The sequence below is a fragment of the Xenopus laevis genome, chromosome 5S (assembly GCF_017654675.1).
Source record: "Xenopus laevis strain J_2021 chromosome 5S, Xenopus_laevis_v10.1, whole genome shotgun sequence".
Lineage (NCBI taxonomy): Eukaryota > Metazoa > Chordata > Amphibia > Anura > Pipidae > Xenopus > Xenopus laevis.
Genome location: NC_054380.1, coordinates 130,985,237 through 131,005,086, shown reverse-complemented (window position 1 = coordinate 131,005,086; position 19,850 = coordinate 130,985,237). Strand labels below are relative to the sequence as shown.

At 39.8% G+C, this 19,850-nt stretch overlaps 1 protein-coding gene across 1 annotated transcript in view; it reads left to right on the top strand.

Moving 5' to 3' along the window:
- Positions 1-10,375, top strand: part of hs1bp3.S (HCLS1 binding protein 3 S homeolog) — a 50,918-nt gene extending 40,543 nt beyond the window's left edge. Inside the window, exons 5-7 of the mRNA XM_018265963.2 lie at positions 3,074-3,243; positions 3,976-4,108; positions 6,914-10,375. Of these exons, the coding sequence (XP_018121452.1) occupies positions 3,074-3,243; positions 3,976-4,108; positions 6,914-7,145 (535 nt within the window). The 3' untranslated portion in view covers positions 7,146-10,375. The remainder of the gene's footprint in view (positions 1-3,073; positions 3,244-3,975; positions 4,109-6,913) is intronic.
- The last annotated feature ends 9,475 nt before the right edge of the window (positions 10,376-19,850 follow it).

Sequence of the window (19,850 nt, the reverse complement as noted above, 5' to 3'; positions counted from 1 at the left end):
GGATTTACTAACCCAACTTGGGTCCATGGAAAGAAGTTCTGTGTCCTCCACATGAACATCAACATCACTCTTGGAATTTTGGTGCTACTGAGTTAGTTGTAGGAGCAACATGATTTCTTAGTCAAGATCAAGATAATGTAAGGAGTGTGCCAACGCATTTGCTTCATCCCTCCTCCCTCCAGCATGGCTTCCAAGATGGCAGCACTCATGGCTGCCACACAGTTACCTGGCAATGGAGTGCAGTCTCCCGCATATTCATATGCCGATGTGTGAAGTCATCACATTGTGGTTTGGTGCCAAATTTAAAATAAAAAATGCTGAGGACCTGGTTCAATAACATTTATATAGGTCCTTTTAGAAAGTTTACTACTATTGTTCATTTCACCGGTTCTTGACTTGACGATTCTGACCATTCCTCATTGCTGCCTGCCTTGACCATTGCCTGTTTTCCTGACTACGACTCTGCCTACCTATGAGTATTGTGATATTGGACATTTTTCAGCTTGATTGAACTCATATTCCTCCCTGGTCCTGACCAAACCCAGGTAAGGGCTGTGAGGCCTTGACAGATAAATGAAATGTCCCAAACTACAATAAATCTCCACCTTAGTAACTTAGCTCTTTAGGCTAAATATAAAACTGTGGTTAACCCTACATAGATAATGATTCATGTCTATCAGAATAAGTGCCTTTACAAGGGAACTGACGTTAACGAGTAAATCAAAGTGGGGGTGATCTAAAGTGGATGTAATGGACACAGGTTATTAATTCATTACTTGCATCCCAACACTCTCCTGCACTTCCACATTGTTGCCGACTTGTTCATTCTGTCCATTCCAATGAATAGTGTACAACTGTGCATGGGGAACGCTGGAGCTGCTGCCACCCTAGACTAGGCAGTAGGTCTATGTTTCCCTCAGCAGGTTGCATTAGTATGTGCCCAGTGAATCAAATGCCAATGCCATTTTGGACACATGGTCCTAAAAATGCTACAAGCAACTTGCGCTCGATTATCACCAAGACTCAAACGTTGGGCAATAGCAACAGACGCAATTCAGAGCTCGGACAGAACTATCTCATGAGTTACCTGAGCAACCTGACTTATTTCTATTTTGGCAGCTACTTTCATACAACATTTTAATTGCAATAAATCGTTCTATTGAGTTTAGCAGAGCTCAGCCTTTTCTGAATCAGCAACGTAAAGTCCAGACCTTTCATCTTTCCTTTTGCCAGAACATTCCGTAGTGGGGAACCTTTAATCCTTCATTAACATGAAGCTCGTGATCCCTTTACTTACCTGTAACTATATTGAAGTCAGATTAGAATTAGCATATGTAGGCTGCTGAATCAACATTCTGCTTTTATGCTGCCGAGGAAGAGTTGTATTAAATCTGCCCTGAACTCCTAAACCGTCTACTCTTGCCAAGTATAGTTTAAATGCCAAATAACGACGGGCAACTACAGTACAGTAACTCAGGGAAACCAATCACATGTTTTGTGTTCATTATTCTTCCTGTAGATGCCTGTAATAAAGCTTGTCACTGATTTGTCCCTATGGGTTACTTCCCCCATTATGTATGAGTGCATGGTGACCCGCCAATCCTGACCAATATTCATGTACTATGGATCAGATTTAGGAATCAAGCATTTTGTGCTTTTTATGTGATCAGAACATAACAAAGCAGCCATGCCGTGTCCGGCCTGTAGTCTGATTGGACAGTGTTCATGATTCTGGGTTGGTATCACTAATATTATTTACTGTGTATAAAAGCAACAGGATCTTAACAGACCCGTGATCCAACTGGCATCCAGGGTTGAACTGGGCTGACGGGACAACAGAAAAAAACTGATGGGCACCAGCCCTTGTTGGTCCCAACGACCCAGGCCCGATCAAGGGCAGGAACTTTCAGCACTACCACCCCCACAGAGTGGTCAAAGGTGTACATTGTGCATAGCTGGGGGAAATTCATGACTTAGGTGGCAAGATCCAAGACTGCTCACTCATTAATGGCACTAAAACTGCAATGATTTGAGCATTGCGTTTTCCACTTGGGTAGGTCTGTGCATATTTCATGTGTGGTCCAGCAGCTTCCTATATAAAATATTCAGTGAAATTAAATATAAAATATGCCCATAATGAATTACAGTGCAGATGCTGATCAGATGGACAGAGATTTCACTGTTACCAACTCTTACAGAAAGTGCACGGTTATCTTTGTGTAATAGCCGCCAGCTGAGAAAATGGGCTCTCTGCTTTATAACTTATGGATCTTATATCTTAGCAAGCCCTTTCCGTGTGTGGCATGTTTATAAGCATGCCCCTAAAATAGGCTTTCTTCATGTTTATAAACCCCTATCCATCTCTCATCTGTGTGGCACTGCTGGAGAGGAGTAATGGGATCCTGGCACAGGTTCAGAAACAGAACTGTGAAATTTCTTGTAGGGAAATGACCACCTCTCGACTTTATTTTTCTGCTGAGGAGGGTATAAAGCAACCATGGGGCTCTTGGGGCAGTAGTTTTGAGAGAATACTGAAGGTCAGTAAGGGTGAGATTTGAGGAAAATGCTTACCTGATCTTCTAGATACACATGAAAGCACAACTAGAAGCTCAGATGTTCAGGTTAAATTAAGGGTCCTAGATATTTTTGGAACTATGGCCTCAATGTTTATTTATAATCTTGTTCTGTTCTGAGAGATGCCCTGACTAAAGGACAAAACTCCAAGGCGGGCTTGAATGGAAAAGCCAGACAACCACTGGTTGCCAAGTGGATATGTAGTATTCTATATAGTTGACATTGTAAGGAAAGGATGTGGTTCTTTCTCCTTCCATTGGGACAGCATGCTCCCCAAACTGAAATGAAGAGAAAAAGGCCCAGAAAACTTGGTTGGTCCTTGCTGAAAGGAATATCTCAATAAGAAGAAGCAATTGGTTTTGCCGTGCAATAGCACCTCTGGCAGGTAGTTCTGGGTGAGCAAGGCAAGTCTGATGTTTTCTAAAAACTATTCTATTTTTCTCTTTGAGATCCCATACACAGGTATTAGCATTAATGTATTTTCTTCCTGGCAACACAGGGCAAAGACCAAGAAGACAAAGAAACCAACCCAACCAAAGGTGGAAGATCTAAATTTGAAGCCCAGCAGTAGATTAGCACTTTTTGATGAAACAGATCCAGACGCAGGATTATTTGAACCAAGAAAAAATCCCTCATCAACCACAAAGAAACCATTTACAGGTGCTAATGGTAAGGACAACTCTTTATTAATGATTTCATAGTACGAGTCTAGTGTCTTTATTAGTGTTATTACTCTGAGAAGTACTTCAGTATGTTGCCAATGAAACTAGTTGTAATTTTAAATTACTTTTTTTTTTTTTAATCTTTTTTGCCCATACTATTGGAACTCAAGAACTGCACATTTTGGTTACAGTACCTCATAGCAGGCTCTGATAGAGACCTTCCTCCTTCTATATCTGTAGCCAGACACATAGGGGCATATTTGCTTTTATAGTGAGACACTTGCTGGACTTCTTTTATAGTCTTCATCAGGGCAGGCAGAAAAGTAGACCCATTGGGGACTAGAATCTAATAAAGTTATGGGTTGCCCAGGGAGCAGAGGAATTAGCTCAAGAGGATACAAAACAATTGTTCTTATATTGTATTTGTTTAGGTGTTTATGATGGTACATTCCACTGCATGGCATCATGTGCTAATTGGTCCCACCTCTGTAGGCCATTACCCATGGGGATGGAGGCAAACTGTGCATTCAGAAATGCTTGGGGATGATTGAACCTATTAATATATTGATTGATCTACATGACATAGGGCAAACACATGACCTATGTGTGAATGCTATTGGTGTGCAAATTAAGCAAGTGCACATTTCTATTGTTAGAAGATTAAGAAAAGAACATAAACATCTATATAATGCATGGTTCCTGTAGTTTTATTGACTTATTGTTTTTAATTATCTTTCAGAAATAAAATTATTTGAAGAACAAGACCTTGGAGGCACCGTGCAGTTAGGTGATTCTCTCTTAATGCAATCTGCCTTCAAGGCTAAGGATGTGTTTAAACCATCCACCAATGAAGACTTGGATGAACTGCTCAGGTATGCAAACCTACAAAATAATTAAACAGAGGACCAAAAACATCCACAGTCAGAATCAGGCCAGCTGGGTAAGGGTAGCGGCGCATCACAGCCCTCTGCATTAAGTGGGAACTAAAGTCTCTGAGATAACAAAAATAAATATGCTCAAAGTGCTTCACTGGTCACTTTTGCAATATACTTAATTTTTATTAAAGGACCAGTAACATTTTAAAAAAATCTTTAAAAAATGTGTTTGTATATAACGAGAAAAAAAACATATTCAACTTTAAAATCGCAAAGCCTTTATTAAGAAATGACATACCGAAACTCCGCTTGTGCTCCTCTTCAGAAAAGGCGACAGGGCGACGATCCATCATGTGGCGCTCAGTTTCTCCTATAGAAGGCAGGGAGGAGAAATCGAGCGACGCACAATGGATCGTCGTCCTGACGCCTTTTCTGAAAAGGAGCACAAGCGGAGTTATTTCTTAATAAAGACTTTGCGATTTTAAAGTTAAATATGTCTCGGTCGTTTTTTTTTTCGTTATATACAAACTAATTTTTTTTTTTAAAAAAAAAAAAAGTTGATGTTACTGGTCCTTTAACTTAGCCATTTGAAAGTCCCTTATGCTGTGCCAGCCCCTGCAGAGTCTTAATTTGGAATCCTTCCCATTCAAAAAGCTCCTTCATTGGATATGCCCCCCCCCAGGGTACTGGGATGGCCAGTGGAGAGCTGGACCAGTCTTCTTTAAGGAACAGTAACATCAAAATGAAATAAATTTAAAGTAATACAAATATAATGCAGTGTTGCCCTGCACTGGCAGAGCTGTGTTTGCTTCAGAAACACTACTATTATTTATATAAATAAGCTGCTGTGTAGCCATGGGGCTAAAGGAGAAAAGGCTCAGGTTACACAGCAGATAGCAGATAAGCTCTGAACATAATGTTATCTGTTATCCACTATTTAACCTGTGATATATAGCCTTTTTTAATTTTCCACCATTGTTACACAGCAGCTTGTTTATATAAACTATAGTCATGTTTCTGAAGCAAACACATCAGTTTTACCAGTGTAGGGCAACAGTACATGATATTTTCGTTGCTTTAAAACACTCATTTATTGGTGTCACTGTTCCTTTAAGCAGAGTACTGGGATGTAACAACCCGGAGCAGTCCCTCCAGCACCAGTACCTTATTTCTGTCAGTGGTCTTTAAGGAACATGGTGCTTTCAGTTAGTTACATTGAGAAAGTCACCTCTAATTATGGCTCATTAATAAAATGTATGTTAATGAAAAACATGCTCAGGGAAGGACAGTATGTGCATTAACTTTAATTTCTTCGGTTCCCCTTTAATACTGCAGGTCTGTGAGCCTAAGCTCTTGGCAGCTTGTATATAAATAATACCTGTGGCTTGTAATGCTGTTGCCAAGTGTCTGAGCCGCAGCTATAGCTTATTTACCACTGAAGAGCAAATATTTTCTTTGAGTCTCTCTGTTTAGAAAAAAGAAGGTTAGAAAAGTGTATTGAACTGAATTCCGTTCCAGTATTTCAAGTGACGTGCTTCTGAAGTGTCCCTCTAAGTGTATTTTTGTTCCAGCTCCAAGGGGTTTATTTATCAAAGATTGAAGTTAGAGATCACCTCCCACTAAAGTAAAATATCGCCTCTCTCCATTCATTTCTATGGGATTTTTAAAGGCGTATTTATCAAAGGGTGAAAGTTAAAGTTTACCCTTTGATAAATACGCCTTTAAAAATCCCATAGAAATGAATGGAGAAAGGTGGTATTTCACTTTAGTGGGCTAAGGTGATCTCTGACTTCACTTTTTGATAAATATACCCCCAAGAGTTTACTGTCCGTCGGACTTAGAACCAGACAGATGAACATTTTGTTATAAGAACAAATTCTGCTAGAGACAGTTACTGGGTGTTCTTTATAAAGGGCCCTTTCCAGAAGAACCTGGTCCAGCATCAACCCCCCCCCCCAATATATGTAACTAGAAATCTAAAGGTGCAAGTAGTATGACATGAGATACTCTGGATTTAGTGGCAATGGACAGACAGTTTCTATGAGAAACACTTTTGCTATCCGAGATTGCAGACCTACTCCATCTCTCTCATCTCTTTGTCTTTCTTCTGAACTACAAGGTTATATTAACTACTTTGTAGAGGTAAAGACTTCAATTTGGCAACTAGGCTTACTGCAAACTCAACCAGGGTGAACATATTCACAAGTTATAACAAAGCAAATTGCAATCAAAATACAAATCTGCTCTTTTCCAGTGTTTTCCATGTCCCTTTCCCAATGTCCAAAGGCCTCCCCCAAGCAACAATTCTTATCCACCAACTTCACCAACCCCATCCAGTACATGAACATTGTCCATTGTCACTGCAAAGCTGTCTCCAGGGACAACAGGGAGACAGTAGGGAATCAGGATTATCAGTTACAGGTTTTTTCTAAAGCAACTTGATTGGCCAAGTTACTTATGATCAGTTTCATGGCCTTCAGGTTGCTAAGGTTCATGGAAACTGACACTTGAGAGATCTGCACCACATGTGTACATGGCAGTTATGAGCTGGAGGGTTTCAGGTTGTGGTGGACGTAGTTTGAGGGAAAGATGCATTAAGCAGTTTTATATGACTTTTATGATCCATGCAGATTAGGTCAATCCCGTACCCTGAGCTTCTAAAAATACTTTCTATTTCCTTAAAGGGAGAAGACATTCTGATCTGTCCTATGGGACACTGTCACTAATAATGGTGGTATATGCAGAAGTTCTGCCATAAAATTAGGAAACGGTAACAGTCACTTTCGCTGCTTTTCGTTCTAGGGTGGAAGAGGGTTTTGAGAAGCTGTTGAGCCTTGAACCAAAGTCAAAGAAAAAGGGCAAGCCCCCCATACCAGCAAAACCATCTTTCACCAAAGTGTCTGGGGATTCTGAAGAACTGACTGTCCCACCGGAAAAGAGAGAGGCGAATATAGAAGCCATGGATGAGTTGGACATCCTCAGGTACATCACAGAGAATGAGCAAGCACCCAGTGAATCAGGCAGTCTCTTCTGAATGGTTAGATGGACACATTTTTTCTCCGCAGTGCCCTGCTGCACATACATGGAGTAGTGTTCTCAGCAGCCACCTAAACCTAACCAACTGTCTGAGTTCCGCCTCAAAAATCACCTTGATCCTTGTTCTAAATGGAAAAAAATCAAAGAGTGATGTTTGGAGGAATCCCTTGAATGGGTTTCATGCATTTGATTTGTAAACAGGTATTCATTTTTTATGTTTATAAAAACAACTTTGTGTTTGATCTTGTATCAAAAAATAATAAAGGTATGACCTTACATGTCAAGGTTATGCACAAATATGGCCAACATTTGCCTTTGCTGTGCAAACTATACCAGCTTTCATAAGTGTCAGTTAACCAGTAAATGCCAAATGCTGCTTTAGAGGGAAAAAAGTTTGCTTGTGTTTGGACATAACCTGGCACTGTAATGCTCGCCACAAACCATTATCCTGAGAGTAGATTGGCCAAAACTGACCAGTGACTCAACTGGCAGCTGTATGTGATAACTGGCTGAACTGGAAGTTCCATGTTTCATTGCTGCAGATTGGCCCAACTGGGCATGGCTGAGATCTATTCGGTGGTCTAACATTTTCTAGCCAGGAATATAGGGAGGTGTGTGACCAGGATATTTTTTTAAAAACTATACGAGAAAATCGATGTAAATCAGGCTGAGATGGAATTGTCCAGTAAAAGTGAAGTAAAACTAATGAAAGCAGAATTCTGGTTGGTTGCTCTGGGTTGTCACTCTAGGGTGAAAGTTCCATGGGCTTTATACATGGTTTTATTCTGAAGTGATGTGAAGATTTTCCTAATTTCAGTGATATTCATCCAAAACTTCTATAACTATCTGAAAATAAACATACTTTTTGTAATTGAGTTTGATGTGGTGGGCACAGGTGGACCTGATAAATATAATGCAAAGTCAAGTATTAAGACCCAAATAAAGTGCAATCCCCAGTTCAGCAATGGGTTAGGTTCTCTTCCACCTCCAAACTGTACAGGATCAAGGGATGTTGCTGAACGCACCTCAAAAAGAGAAATGGGGGGGGGAAAACAAGAAAAAAAATATAGTGTAGCATTCTCACTAAACACACACCTTCAGTGTGACCACATCCACTCTTATCAGTGTTAAGCAACCACAGTATAGAACTCAATTAGTTCCAATTTACACCAAAAGTGAAAATCTATCAGACATACATGAATTATAAAAAAACAAGATAGGAGAGACCTCTCAAGCTCACCGCTCAATCCTCCCTTTGCCAGGTGCTCAGTCTGCAGTCTCCCCACTGTATCCAATAACAAAACTCGAGGTAGACGGCACTTCTGGACAAAGTTTAATAATTATGGCAGGTTGCTGGACAGGTCCTGCATATTAAACTTTGAGTTTTGATACATTACTTATAGTGAAAAACTGTGTTTTAAAATGAGGAAAAATTAGAAAATGGTTGGTACCCACACTCCAACCAATGCAAGTTGTGGTATCCGATCATACGCACAGACAGGGGGCATATCTATCAAAATTCAAATTTTAATTAAAAAAAGTCAGACCGAACTATAATTTGCAATTGGACTTTATGCATTATTTAAAAAGCTTGATTTAATCGGATCCGGGGCAAACACAGAAAAATTAAGCGAAAATCCAAATTGTACGATTTCTTAACCAATTTTTTTCCGAATCACTCACCCGAAAAACCTGAATTTTTTAATTTTTGCCCAAAAAGTCTTAAATAGTCAGATTTTCCAGCTAACTCCAGCACAGAACACAGACATTTCCAATTAGGATAGGGACCTCTCCCATTGACTTATATACAAGGTCTGAGATGCCGGATTTTCAGATTCTGACTTTTTCTATCCTCGGGGCATAATAAATCTTTTTTCTGTTATAGTTTTTGGCATTCAGAATTTAATAAATAACCCCCCATAGAGTGTGTTCCGCTTATCAAATCTCTCCCGTCACCTCCAATATCCTTCCCTTGTGGACAATAAAGAATAGCATGTTCAGAAGCATTTCTAAACATTTCAATAAATGATAAAATTTACACTCACAAGATTTCCTTCTAAAACCGCATATAAAAAAAAGTTCTCAGCAGCGATTGCCTTAAAAAGTCCTTGGCGTCATTCAGTGTACACTGTGCATGTCTCTGCTCGTTTCTGCACTTCTCCATCATCGCTCATGCGTATTGCCTATCAGGCTTCTTCCAGAAGTGATCGCTCTATGCCAGAATTCTGTAAAGCAATCGGAACAACGGCAGGAGTCATGTTCCACGTGGACACGAACTCTCTGAACTTAAAGATAAGCCTTGATATCCCTTCTCAACTATTCTTTCAACTTTCAACTCCCAGTACTGAAAATACTTCAGAAGTTAGTGAGTGAACCCCCTACCTACCCCATAACAATCAATTAACAGGTAGCAGAGCAGTCATTTAACATCTCACTGGTTGCTATGGGTTACTAGACCTGCTTACAGCTTAGGTGCATATGGCATTAGGGTCTGCTTAACTCTACACATTCAAATATAATTAAAATGTGAAAGATGACATATGACAAATGAATGAAGGACTCTGGGACATATATATCTCCACATTTGTCCCTGTATGATGTCTGTAGGTCAATAAGAAGTATAATGTGAACTATTTAGTAGCTATAATGAAGAAATGATTACAAATTGCACTTGTGTTATAAAGTATAAATAGGGATGTTGTGCCACTTTTTTACTAGAAATTCTTTGCCACCTGAATTTGCCCTATTGACTTCAACGGGTTTATTCATGGTCTCAAGGGACGTGAACTAATCTCATAGTTGGCGCTTACTACATGCTGATTGGTTCTTGGTAATGGATTGATTCTTGGTATTAATAAATCTCACTTAAGGACCACAATGGAGCTTTATAAATACATAATGTATTTTAAGCCAACTTTTCTGCAGCGAAATATTTCCCCCTCAAACCATTTATAAACATGCCCCTTTGTGTGTGTTTTTTGAAGGCAAGACTATCAGTGGGGCAAGTTTCTCTATGAGGCTCAGACATGAGTCACAATATACTTTATTTCATATTAAGTGAAGTGTTTAATGTAGAGTACGACTCTCGGCTTGAACCTCTCTCGGTTCTGCCCAATCTGCTTTCCTTAATCTTTATCCATTTAGCACGGTATCTGTATTACTGCAATCCTTTTCTAACTGTATTAATTCAGATGATTTTTTTTGCAATAAAGGACAAATTATATTACATCATATGTGTCAAAAATTTTCTTTCTTATGGAGGATATTAATGACTCAACATCTCCCTTGCATGGGTGCCATTGCTTTATTTCTGTGGCCCCTTGTTTATGTAAAGACACGTGTTCCAGGAGCCAACATTGTAATGCGAAATTGAACAGCACCATCGACTCTTGAAGTATATATCCAGGAGGCAACATTGACACAGAAGAGAGACAGTAAGGATAAAATAGTTCTGTTTCAAGGTCCTTATTTAGAGCATTTTGGGCCCACATGCCATGGTTTTATTTACATTCCAGATCATACCTGTGGTATCATTCCCAAGCCAGATCATGCCCATGGTATGATTCCCAAGTCAGATCATGCCCATGGTATCATTCCCTAACCAGATCATGCCCATGGTATCATTCCCAAGCCAGATCTTTCCCAAGCCAGATCATGGCCATGGTATAATTTCCAAGCCAAATCATACCTATGGTATCATTTCCAAGTTAGATCTTGCCCATGGTATTGTATCATTCCCAAGCCAGATCATACCTATGGTATCATTCCCAAGTCAGATCATGCCTATGGTATAATTCCCAAGCCAGATCTTTCCCAAGTCAGATCATGCCCATGGTATCATTCCCAAGCCAGATCATGCTCATGGTATCATTCCCAAGCCAGATCATGCTCATGGTATCATTCCCAAGCCAGATCTTTCCCAAGTCAGATCATGCCCATGGTATCATTCCCAAGCCAGATCATGCTCATGGTATCATTCCCAAGCCAGATCATGCTCATGGTATCATTCCCAAGCCAGATCTTTCCCAAGTCAGATCATGCCCATGGTATTCATTTCCAAGTTAGATCTTGCCCATGGTATTGTATCATTCCCAAGCCAGATCATACCTATGGTATCATTCCCAAGCCAGATAATGCCCATGGTATCATTCTCAAGCCAGATCATACTTATGGTATCATTCCCAAGCCAGATCTTACCTACGGTATCATTCCCAAACTAGATCATGGCCATTGTAACATTCCCAACCAGATCACACCCATTGTAAAAGTACAAATGGCTTAGAAAACAATGGCTTTATTGGCTAAAAGTTGAGCAGGTGATATCATAGGAAGTTGATCTAATTGAATTGTCCGGGGACAAGGCTGAGTAGAATTGATGATCTGGTCACAGGACATTATCCACTGGTAGATAGTTACCTGCATTATGGGCACTTCTGCTGTATTTGAAACAATGTTGTTGGACAGTGTTTATTGCATGTATGTTAGTGTTAGCATATCCCTCTAGAACATTGTGTTTTCTTTGTAAAGAAAATTCATGTGTATGGCAATCGCACTGTATTTGGCCACTAGCCAAGAATTTTATCCTCCAATTATAGAGGTGGCATATGGGGCATGTTACTGATATTTGGACATCAGGCAGCATGACAACAGAAGATGGTCATTCTAGCCATGTGCCTTGTAGGGGTAGATTATGGACACAATTCCCCTCTGAATAAAGCTGAATAAGTTCCATATTAATTTTCGTCATTTCATAAGAAACCCTAGCATAGCTATATATGTTTTCCCCATTACCTGCATTCTGTATAGGTTAAGGCAGTGTCGTCTGACCATTACACCAGAGCTTCTTCAGGTATTTCTGGAATGAAACGTGCCCTTGCTTGTGGACTGAACTTCCATGACTCAATACGAATGTAAGGATGGGTGTGAGAGAGGGTCATATGTTTTGTCTAGCCAAACGAGGCCTTTATGTTTTCCCGTAACAACTGCTTCAAACATTACAAAGCGGGGGCTGACATTCCCATCTACTCACCTGGACCAAGTTTACATTCTTGGCTAGTTAACATTCACTTTGGATTCTTTGGATGTGGTCTGGAAAACTGATTGATAGCTTTACGCTATAGATGATGCAATTCTGGAATGACATGAGTCAGACGTGGGCTACAGTTTTGTGCTAAATGCAACAAATATAAGATCTGGCAGTTGAGTCTACAAATATCTACAAACTGTTGAATATCAACAGTTTTAATAGCCTTTTTAATTCCTCAGACAGAGCCCTTTCTCTATCAGATTATCTTATGTATATACTGTATTTGTTGGGTTGGTGGAAGGTCCTCTCCACATATCGTAAGTTGCTCATACAGGACAGTGGAGAAGAATCACAGTGACACAACTCTCACATTATTGCCAGGGATACACCTACACATTTAAACATAAGCACAAACACCTAATCTAGAGCCTTGGTTCCACTTTTAAACCACAATTATGGCTTTCTACTCTGAAGTAAAGTGGCCACAACATAAGTACTTACCAAACCACGATCAACGTAGCTATATCAAGCCAGTTTCCTAAAGAGAAGCATTTCTTCACAGAAAAGATTGATGAGTCCCTGGAAAAGGAAAGTGGACATAAGTCACGTCCAACACTAAGCCATCTATTCTTCTTGGACCCACTAGAACAGTGATCCCCAACCAGTAGCTCGTGAGTAACATGTTGCTCTCCAGCCCTTGGATGTTGCTCCCAGTGGCCTCAAAGCACAAGCTTATTTTTGAATTTCATGCTTGGAGGCAAGTTTTGGTTGTATAAAACCCAGATGTACTGCCAAACAGAGCCTCCTGTAGGCTGCCAGTCCACATAGGGGCTACCAATAGCCAATCACAACCCTTATTTGGCATCACCCAGGAACATTTTCCGTGCTTGTGTTGCTCCCCCACTCTTTTTAAATCTGAATGTTGCTCACGGGTGAAAAAGGATGGAGACCCCTGCACTAGAAGTACTGAAACCGTTGTTTCTATTTTTCTGTGTTTATTTTCTATGTCTGGTGTCTTATCATTGCCCATTTGGTCCAGACTTCTGTTATAATAATTAGTTAAGTAGTTGATCCTCTAGAACAAAAGCTGTTTCCCCAATCAGCAGGGCTCTCCTCCACCCTCAAAAAAAGACAATTTCCACAAGAGATTGCTGTATTCCAGAAGTAAGTTTATACAGGCATATGTAATTTGAGCGTCTCAGTCCGCTTTCATTCTTCTTAAAACTTTAGTGGGTAAAAAGGAAGTAACATGTGGAAGCGTTATAATAATTGTAATAAATAATTCAAAATTGCACTCACAAGCATTCCTCCAATAAAATCGCTTTAAAACCAATGTGGCATTCCGGTCTATTGTTCCGAGTCCTTCACGTAACTGAACCGTCCGATTTTAACTTTAGGGCTTTTTTAACAGGATGATTTTTTTGTTATGAAATATCACAAATAGGATGTATTTTGTGCAACAGTGTTTATGGAATGTATCTGCTTATGGGGATCTTTGCAAAGGATAGATGCTTTTCTGTGGACAATAAAGTTTTCTGGACTTTGAATATGGTGGGTAAAAGAAGCGATCGTTTGGAAGTGAGACTATCGCTCATTTGGATGAAGCCATTCGGCGAAACGCGTCAGCGATAGGACGAGAGTGTGGAAGCGGCAGCCTGGTGACCCGAGGAAACTACACTGGACTAAGGTGAACGCATCGGACGGTTCAGTTACGCAAAGGACTCGGAACAATAGACTGGAATGCCACATTGGTTTTAAAGCGATTTTATTGGAGGAATGCTTGTAAGTGCAATTTTGAATTATTTATTACAATTTTTATAACGCTTCCACACGTTACTTCCTTTTTACCCACTAAAGTTCTGTTATAATAACTTGGGCTGAGATATGATGTTATGTTATGCAGAGAAATCAAATGAAAATGTATCAAAGAGACAAAAATGGACCATTCTGCTAAGACAACCTTATCTGCATAAGAACCAGTGTAGACCCTTCACCCTAGTTGACCCTCCTAAGTCTACATAGTGCTGCAACCAATGGTACAGTCTGGTAGGGAGGAATCAGAATCGTGCTAAATGGCATGGGATGCAACTGGAAGAACAACGCCGTTAAGAATACGAATGTCTCTTTTTCAAGGCCATTTATGTGCTTCAAATAGATGAGCCCATTTGGGATTACAGTGTACAAGAATAAAGCATCCCTGTGGAACAATATGAATCACTATTAAGTTCCTTCCAGCCGGCATGATCATAATGTTCTACTTCCTCTCTTTGTGATGGTTTCTGCTTTTTGTCAGCACCGATATGTTTTTGTTCTATGCTTCAGCGACCCAGGACAACCAGTACAGAAAAAAGAAGTGGGCAATTTATTAAACTAGGAAATCAACGCAATTAACACTCGCCAGCCTACCTCTAACATATCAGTAAAAAATATGTACCGTATCTGGAAACATTAACTACGCATGAAAACAAGACCTTCTTGGACATTTTCTGTTGGCAAGAACTGCAGTGAACTGTTACTCTATAATGTAATTGACTGCTCAGCATTTCAGTACCAAACAAATGTTATATATCAAAAGCTTTAACAGTAAATGCTATATTCTGGATATCTGTCCAAGCTAAGGATAGAATGAGTGATCAGTGGGTCAGAAATTTTTTGAACTACAAGAGGTCCTCTGCACTCAACCCATTATCAATATATTTAAGACAGAGACATTTTGTGCATACTGCTACTGAAAAATGCCTTACCCTTTAAACAACACAGGGATTGTTTGTCCATATATTGCAATATATTTAAGCTGGTATGCACAAAATGTCTCTGTCTTAAATATATTGATAATGGGTTGAGTGCAGAGGACTCTTGTAGTTGACTATATGTGGTTTGTGGTCACAGCCTCATTGCACCCCCGCCTAATGGTTTTAAAAAATAGTGGTGAGCACAACTTTCCCTTGTTTGTTATAGTTATACAGGAGCAGTGACCAGCTCCATGTTGTAGCTCCCACCCTTCCCAGCTATAGTCAGGTGATCCCACTGGTGTCTAATAAAAGGGCAGCCAAGTTTGGGAGTTTTACTTTGAAAGCAGCAAGTAAGTTGCAGGTAAAACTTAGTCCCTTTGTAAAATGTATAATTAAGCAATAGAATTCTTAATGAATCAGATGAAATTAAGCATAGGACTGGCCAGATATGGGATGACTTTGACGTAGTTGTTCAGCTTAAATATATTGCAATATATTTTCAAACAATCCCTGTGTTGTTTAAAGGGTAAGGCATTTTTCAGTAGCAGTAGCACAAAATGTCTCTGTCTTAAATATATTGATAATGGGTTGAGTGCAGAGGACTCTTGTATTTGTCTATATGTATTTTGTGGTCACAGCCTCATTGCACCCCCGCCTAATGGTTTTAAAAAATAGTGGTGAGCACAACTTTCCCTTGTTTGTTTCAGAAATTTTTTAACCCAACCTACTTTTACCCAACCCACAATTAGGGGCACATTTACTTTGCTCGAGTAAAGGAATAGAATAAAAAAAACTTCGAATTTCGAATGTTTTTTTTGGCTACTTCAACCATCGAATTGGCTACTTCGACCTTCGAATATTCGACCATTCGATAGTTGAAGTACTGTCTCTTTAAAAAAAAATTCGACCCCTACTTCGCCACCTAAAACCTACCGAGGTGCAATGTTAGCCTTGGGGGAAGGTCCCCATAGGCTTGCTAACATTTTTTTGGTCGAAGAAAAATCGTTCGATCGATGGATTAAAATCCTTCTAATCGAACCATCGAACCATTTACGGTAAATCCTTCGACTTCAAATATCGAAGTCGAAGGATTTACATTCGGCAGTCGAATATCGAGGGTAACTTAACCCTCGATATTCGACCATATGTAAATCTGCCCCATAGTGTCTAGACTCCTCGTCTACTTTATGACCTGCACCCAACCCAACTCCCCTTTAATGACTTGTACATGGATGGATCACCCACCAAATGGAAGGGGTGCACCAAAGGGGAGGGACTGTGCTTGAAGTTTGACCTGTCACCAACACCTAGGACTTAATTTCTTGACCCAAATCCATGCAGCCCACTGGTTAATGGTGGGTTTCTCTTTATGAGACTCGTTTCTTGCAGAGGATGTTTGGAGTTCCCCTAGTAGTTGGATTAAGAAGCCTTTCGCTGTTAACCAGAAGGTTAGGACTTGTTAGCAATCACGGATTTGCTATTGGGGTAAAAGTGTTTTCCCATTGAATACAGCACAGATTTGTTTGTGTGCTAAAGATAGCAATAGAAACTAATGGCGATGGAATTTCCTTCCTTCAGGAGCTTCAGTTGATCAAAGTCAGATGAGAAGGAAGCAGGTGTGGGACCAGCCGGTCAAGGAGCAATGCAGATGTTTTCATTTTGGTCAGGGGTCCACACACTAATCTTTGGCTTGATTTTTCATCTGCAAGGAAGATAAGGTTGAAGTCAATCGCCTTGGGTGAGTCATTAAAGGTAATCTAAAGGCATTTTTTAAACAAATTCTATCAAAAGCTTTTCGAAGACTAATGAAAAAGTATATATATTGTTTATTGTGTTAAAGGGATATGGTTAACCATCTTGACACTTTTATACCATAGACCAGAGGTTTTCAGAGCTTGCTAAACCCCAGCTTGTGGTTCATCAATTGACCAGCTCCCTCAATACAAGGAAATAGAGATATAAATCATAGTCACAAGAGTCACTGTGCTGCAGGGGTGCAAGTTTCACCGAATCTGTCCTGCGGAAAAATTTAAGAAGCTGCTGAAAAATTCGCGAAATAGCAAAAAAAACGCAAAACGCATTGAAGTCAGAGGGCAACAATTTATTTTTTCACAATTTTTTTTTCTCAGTCCAAGTTCATTAAAGTCAATAAGCATTTTTTTCTTGAGGTGACTTTTTTTGTCTTGGTGACTTTATGTGCAAAGGCATTAAAGTCAATGAGTTTTTTCCCACTCCAAATGCATTAAAAGTCAATGGGTGTTTTTTCTTGCAGCAACTTTTTTGTTTGAGCGACTTTTTCTGTCTTATCAACTTTTTTGCAAAATTTTTTTTTGGTGGTAAATTTTTGCCGCAGTTTCTCAAACAAATTTGCAGAAGAGAAAATGCTGAATTTCAATACAAAGCCATGCCGGTCGAAAAAATTCACTCATCATTATTGGGTTCCTCTAGGGGCAGCTCCAAAGTTTTTTTTTGGAACCACTGCCATACACTCCAAGAAAGTGGAATGTTGAATGTCCCAAAGCTGTTCTCGTGCCTGAGTAGTAAGAGTTTTGTGGTATTGGATGTACTCTGAGAATTGAAGTCCTTGGGGCTGCCCTTGACTGTTGGGGCTTAGGTGGGACAGCCAGACTGGCAGGACGCAGAAAGTGAACTAAAGAAACATAAGGGCTTTATATTGAGAATAGGAGACATGCTATAACACAGACTAACATGACACTTATTCTCCAGGGGGGTTAGTTCCCCAACAAAGTACAAGCCATGGATACTCACCCCACTTGTAAATCCTCAAAACCAGGCAAAGGATTTTCCAACATAAAGCCCGCTGTGTCATTGAACGCACATTTGGCGTTCTGAAATCTAGATTCCGCTACCTTAACAAGTCTGGTGGCTGCTTATTATATGATCCGAAAAAGTTGGCCAATATGAAACACATAACAAAAGGATTTGCCTCTTCCAGCAAACAGTAGATCAACGGCCAACATTACTGGTTTTAATAAATAATGGGGCCAACAAAAATGTTGTTCTACTCAGGACCCTACCACTACTAAGCAACTCTTGCTTTATATACAACAATACAAGTGTATCTGGCTTGCTAGTAGATTCTTATAGTAAAGCAAGATAAATAAAAGTTGGTGAAAAGGAGAGGAAAGCTGTATATACAGTTGTGTTCAGAATAATAGCAGTCCAACATCACTAAGCTGATCAATGTTTTTAATAGAAATTATATTTCTACATGGCAAATAATTTAGTAGAGACATAAAAAACCAACAGACCCAACAGTCATGACAGTTAGTATTCAAAATAATAATAGCTTGTTCCAAATAATAGGAGTGTGGAGTTCAATTAGTGAGCTCATTCATTCTGTGAGAAAACAGGTGTCAATTCCAGCCCTTATTTAAGGAAGGAAGGAGTAAATGTTGTGCTGCTAGTTATAGTGTGTTTCTCTCTGAAAATCTGTATAAAATGGCTCGTTCCAGATATTGTTCAGAAGAACAGTTTAGTTTGATTAAAAAGTTGATTGTAGAGGGGAAATGTGTAAAGAAGTGCAGAAAATGATAGACTGCTCAGCTAAAATGATCTCAAATGCTGTAGAAATGCACCAAAACCAGAAAGTGGTGGAAGTAAAGGAAAACTACAATTGGAATGGATAGAAGAATAGCCAAAATGGCTCAGCCAATGATCAGCTCCAGGAAGATGAAAGAAGGAGTAAAGTTACCTGTGATACTGTTACAATTAGAGGACGACTATGTGAAGCCAAGCTAAGTCTCATTGTTGAAAAAAAGATGTGCTAAAGGGCTTACAGTTTGCCAAAGAACACATTGACTGGCCTAAAGAGAAATGGCGCAACATTTTGTGGACTGATGAAAGCAAGATTCTGTTCTTTTTGGGGCTAGGGGCCACAGACAGTTTGTCAGATGACCCCCAAACACTGAATTCAAGTCACAGTACAGAGTGAAGCCAGTGAAGCCAGTGGCACAAGCATCATGATATGGGGATGTTTCTCAGACTATGGTGTTGGGCCTATTTATCACATACCAGGGATCATGGATCAGTTTCAATACATCAAATACATGAAGAGGTCATGTTGCCTTATGCTGAAGAGGAAATGTCCTTGAAATGGGGGTTTCAACAAGACAACGACCCCAAACACACCAGTAAATGAGCAACATCTTGGCTCCAGACCAACAAGATTGACATTATGGAGTGGCCCAATCCCCGCATCTTAATCCAATAGAAAACTTGTGGGGTGACATGAAAAATGGTGTTTGTGAGGCAAAAGTAAGAAATGTAGAAGAATTGTGGAATGTAACAGGTTGTTGGAAGTTGGTGGACTCCATGTACCGTATATACTCGAGTATAAGCCGTCCCGAGTATAAGCCGGGGTACCTAATTTTACCTCCAAAACTGGGAAAGCTTATTGACTCGAGTATAAGCCTAGGGTGAGAAATGCAGCAGCTTCTGGTAAGTTTCAATCAAAAAATTTACGGTTTCTGCTCTCATTGAAGGTGCCGGCAAATATTCTTGGAGACTATTCTTGGACGTTGGCGACTATTCTTAGGCACCGGCGACTATTCTTAGATGCCGGCGACCGTTTTTGCGCTTGACCCAAGTATAAGCCGAGGTAGAGTTTTTCATCATATTTTGGGGGCTGAAAAACTCGGCTTATACTCGAGTATATACGGTAACACAGATGTGCAGCAGTTCTCAGAAACACTGATTATACAACTCAATATTAGTTCAGTCATTCAAAGGAAATCAAAGTCTTGAAACATGTTTCAGTTTATACAGTGAATGTTTGAGTTTGTAAAGAAGAATGCAGGGACTGTTATTTATTTTTTTTGGAACAGCCTAATAGTCAGTTTTCTTCACTTTCTTCACTGTAAATGAATAACACTCATTTTTCTTCAAGTTTTAAATTGGAATAAAATGTGCAGCGTTCCCAATG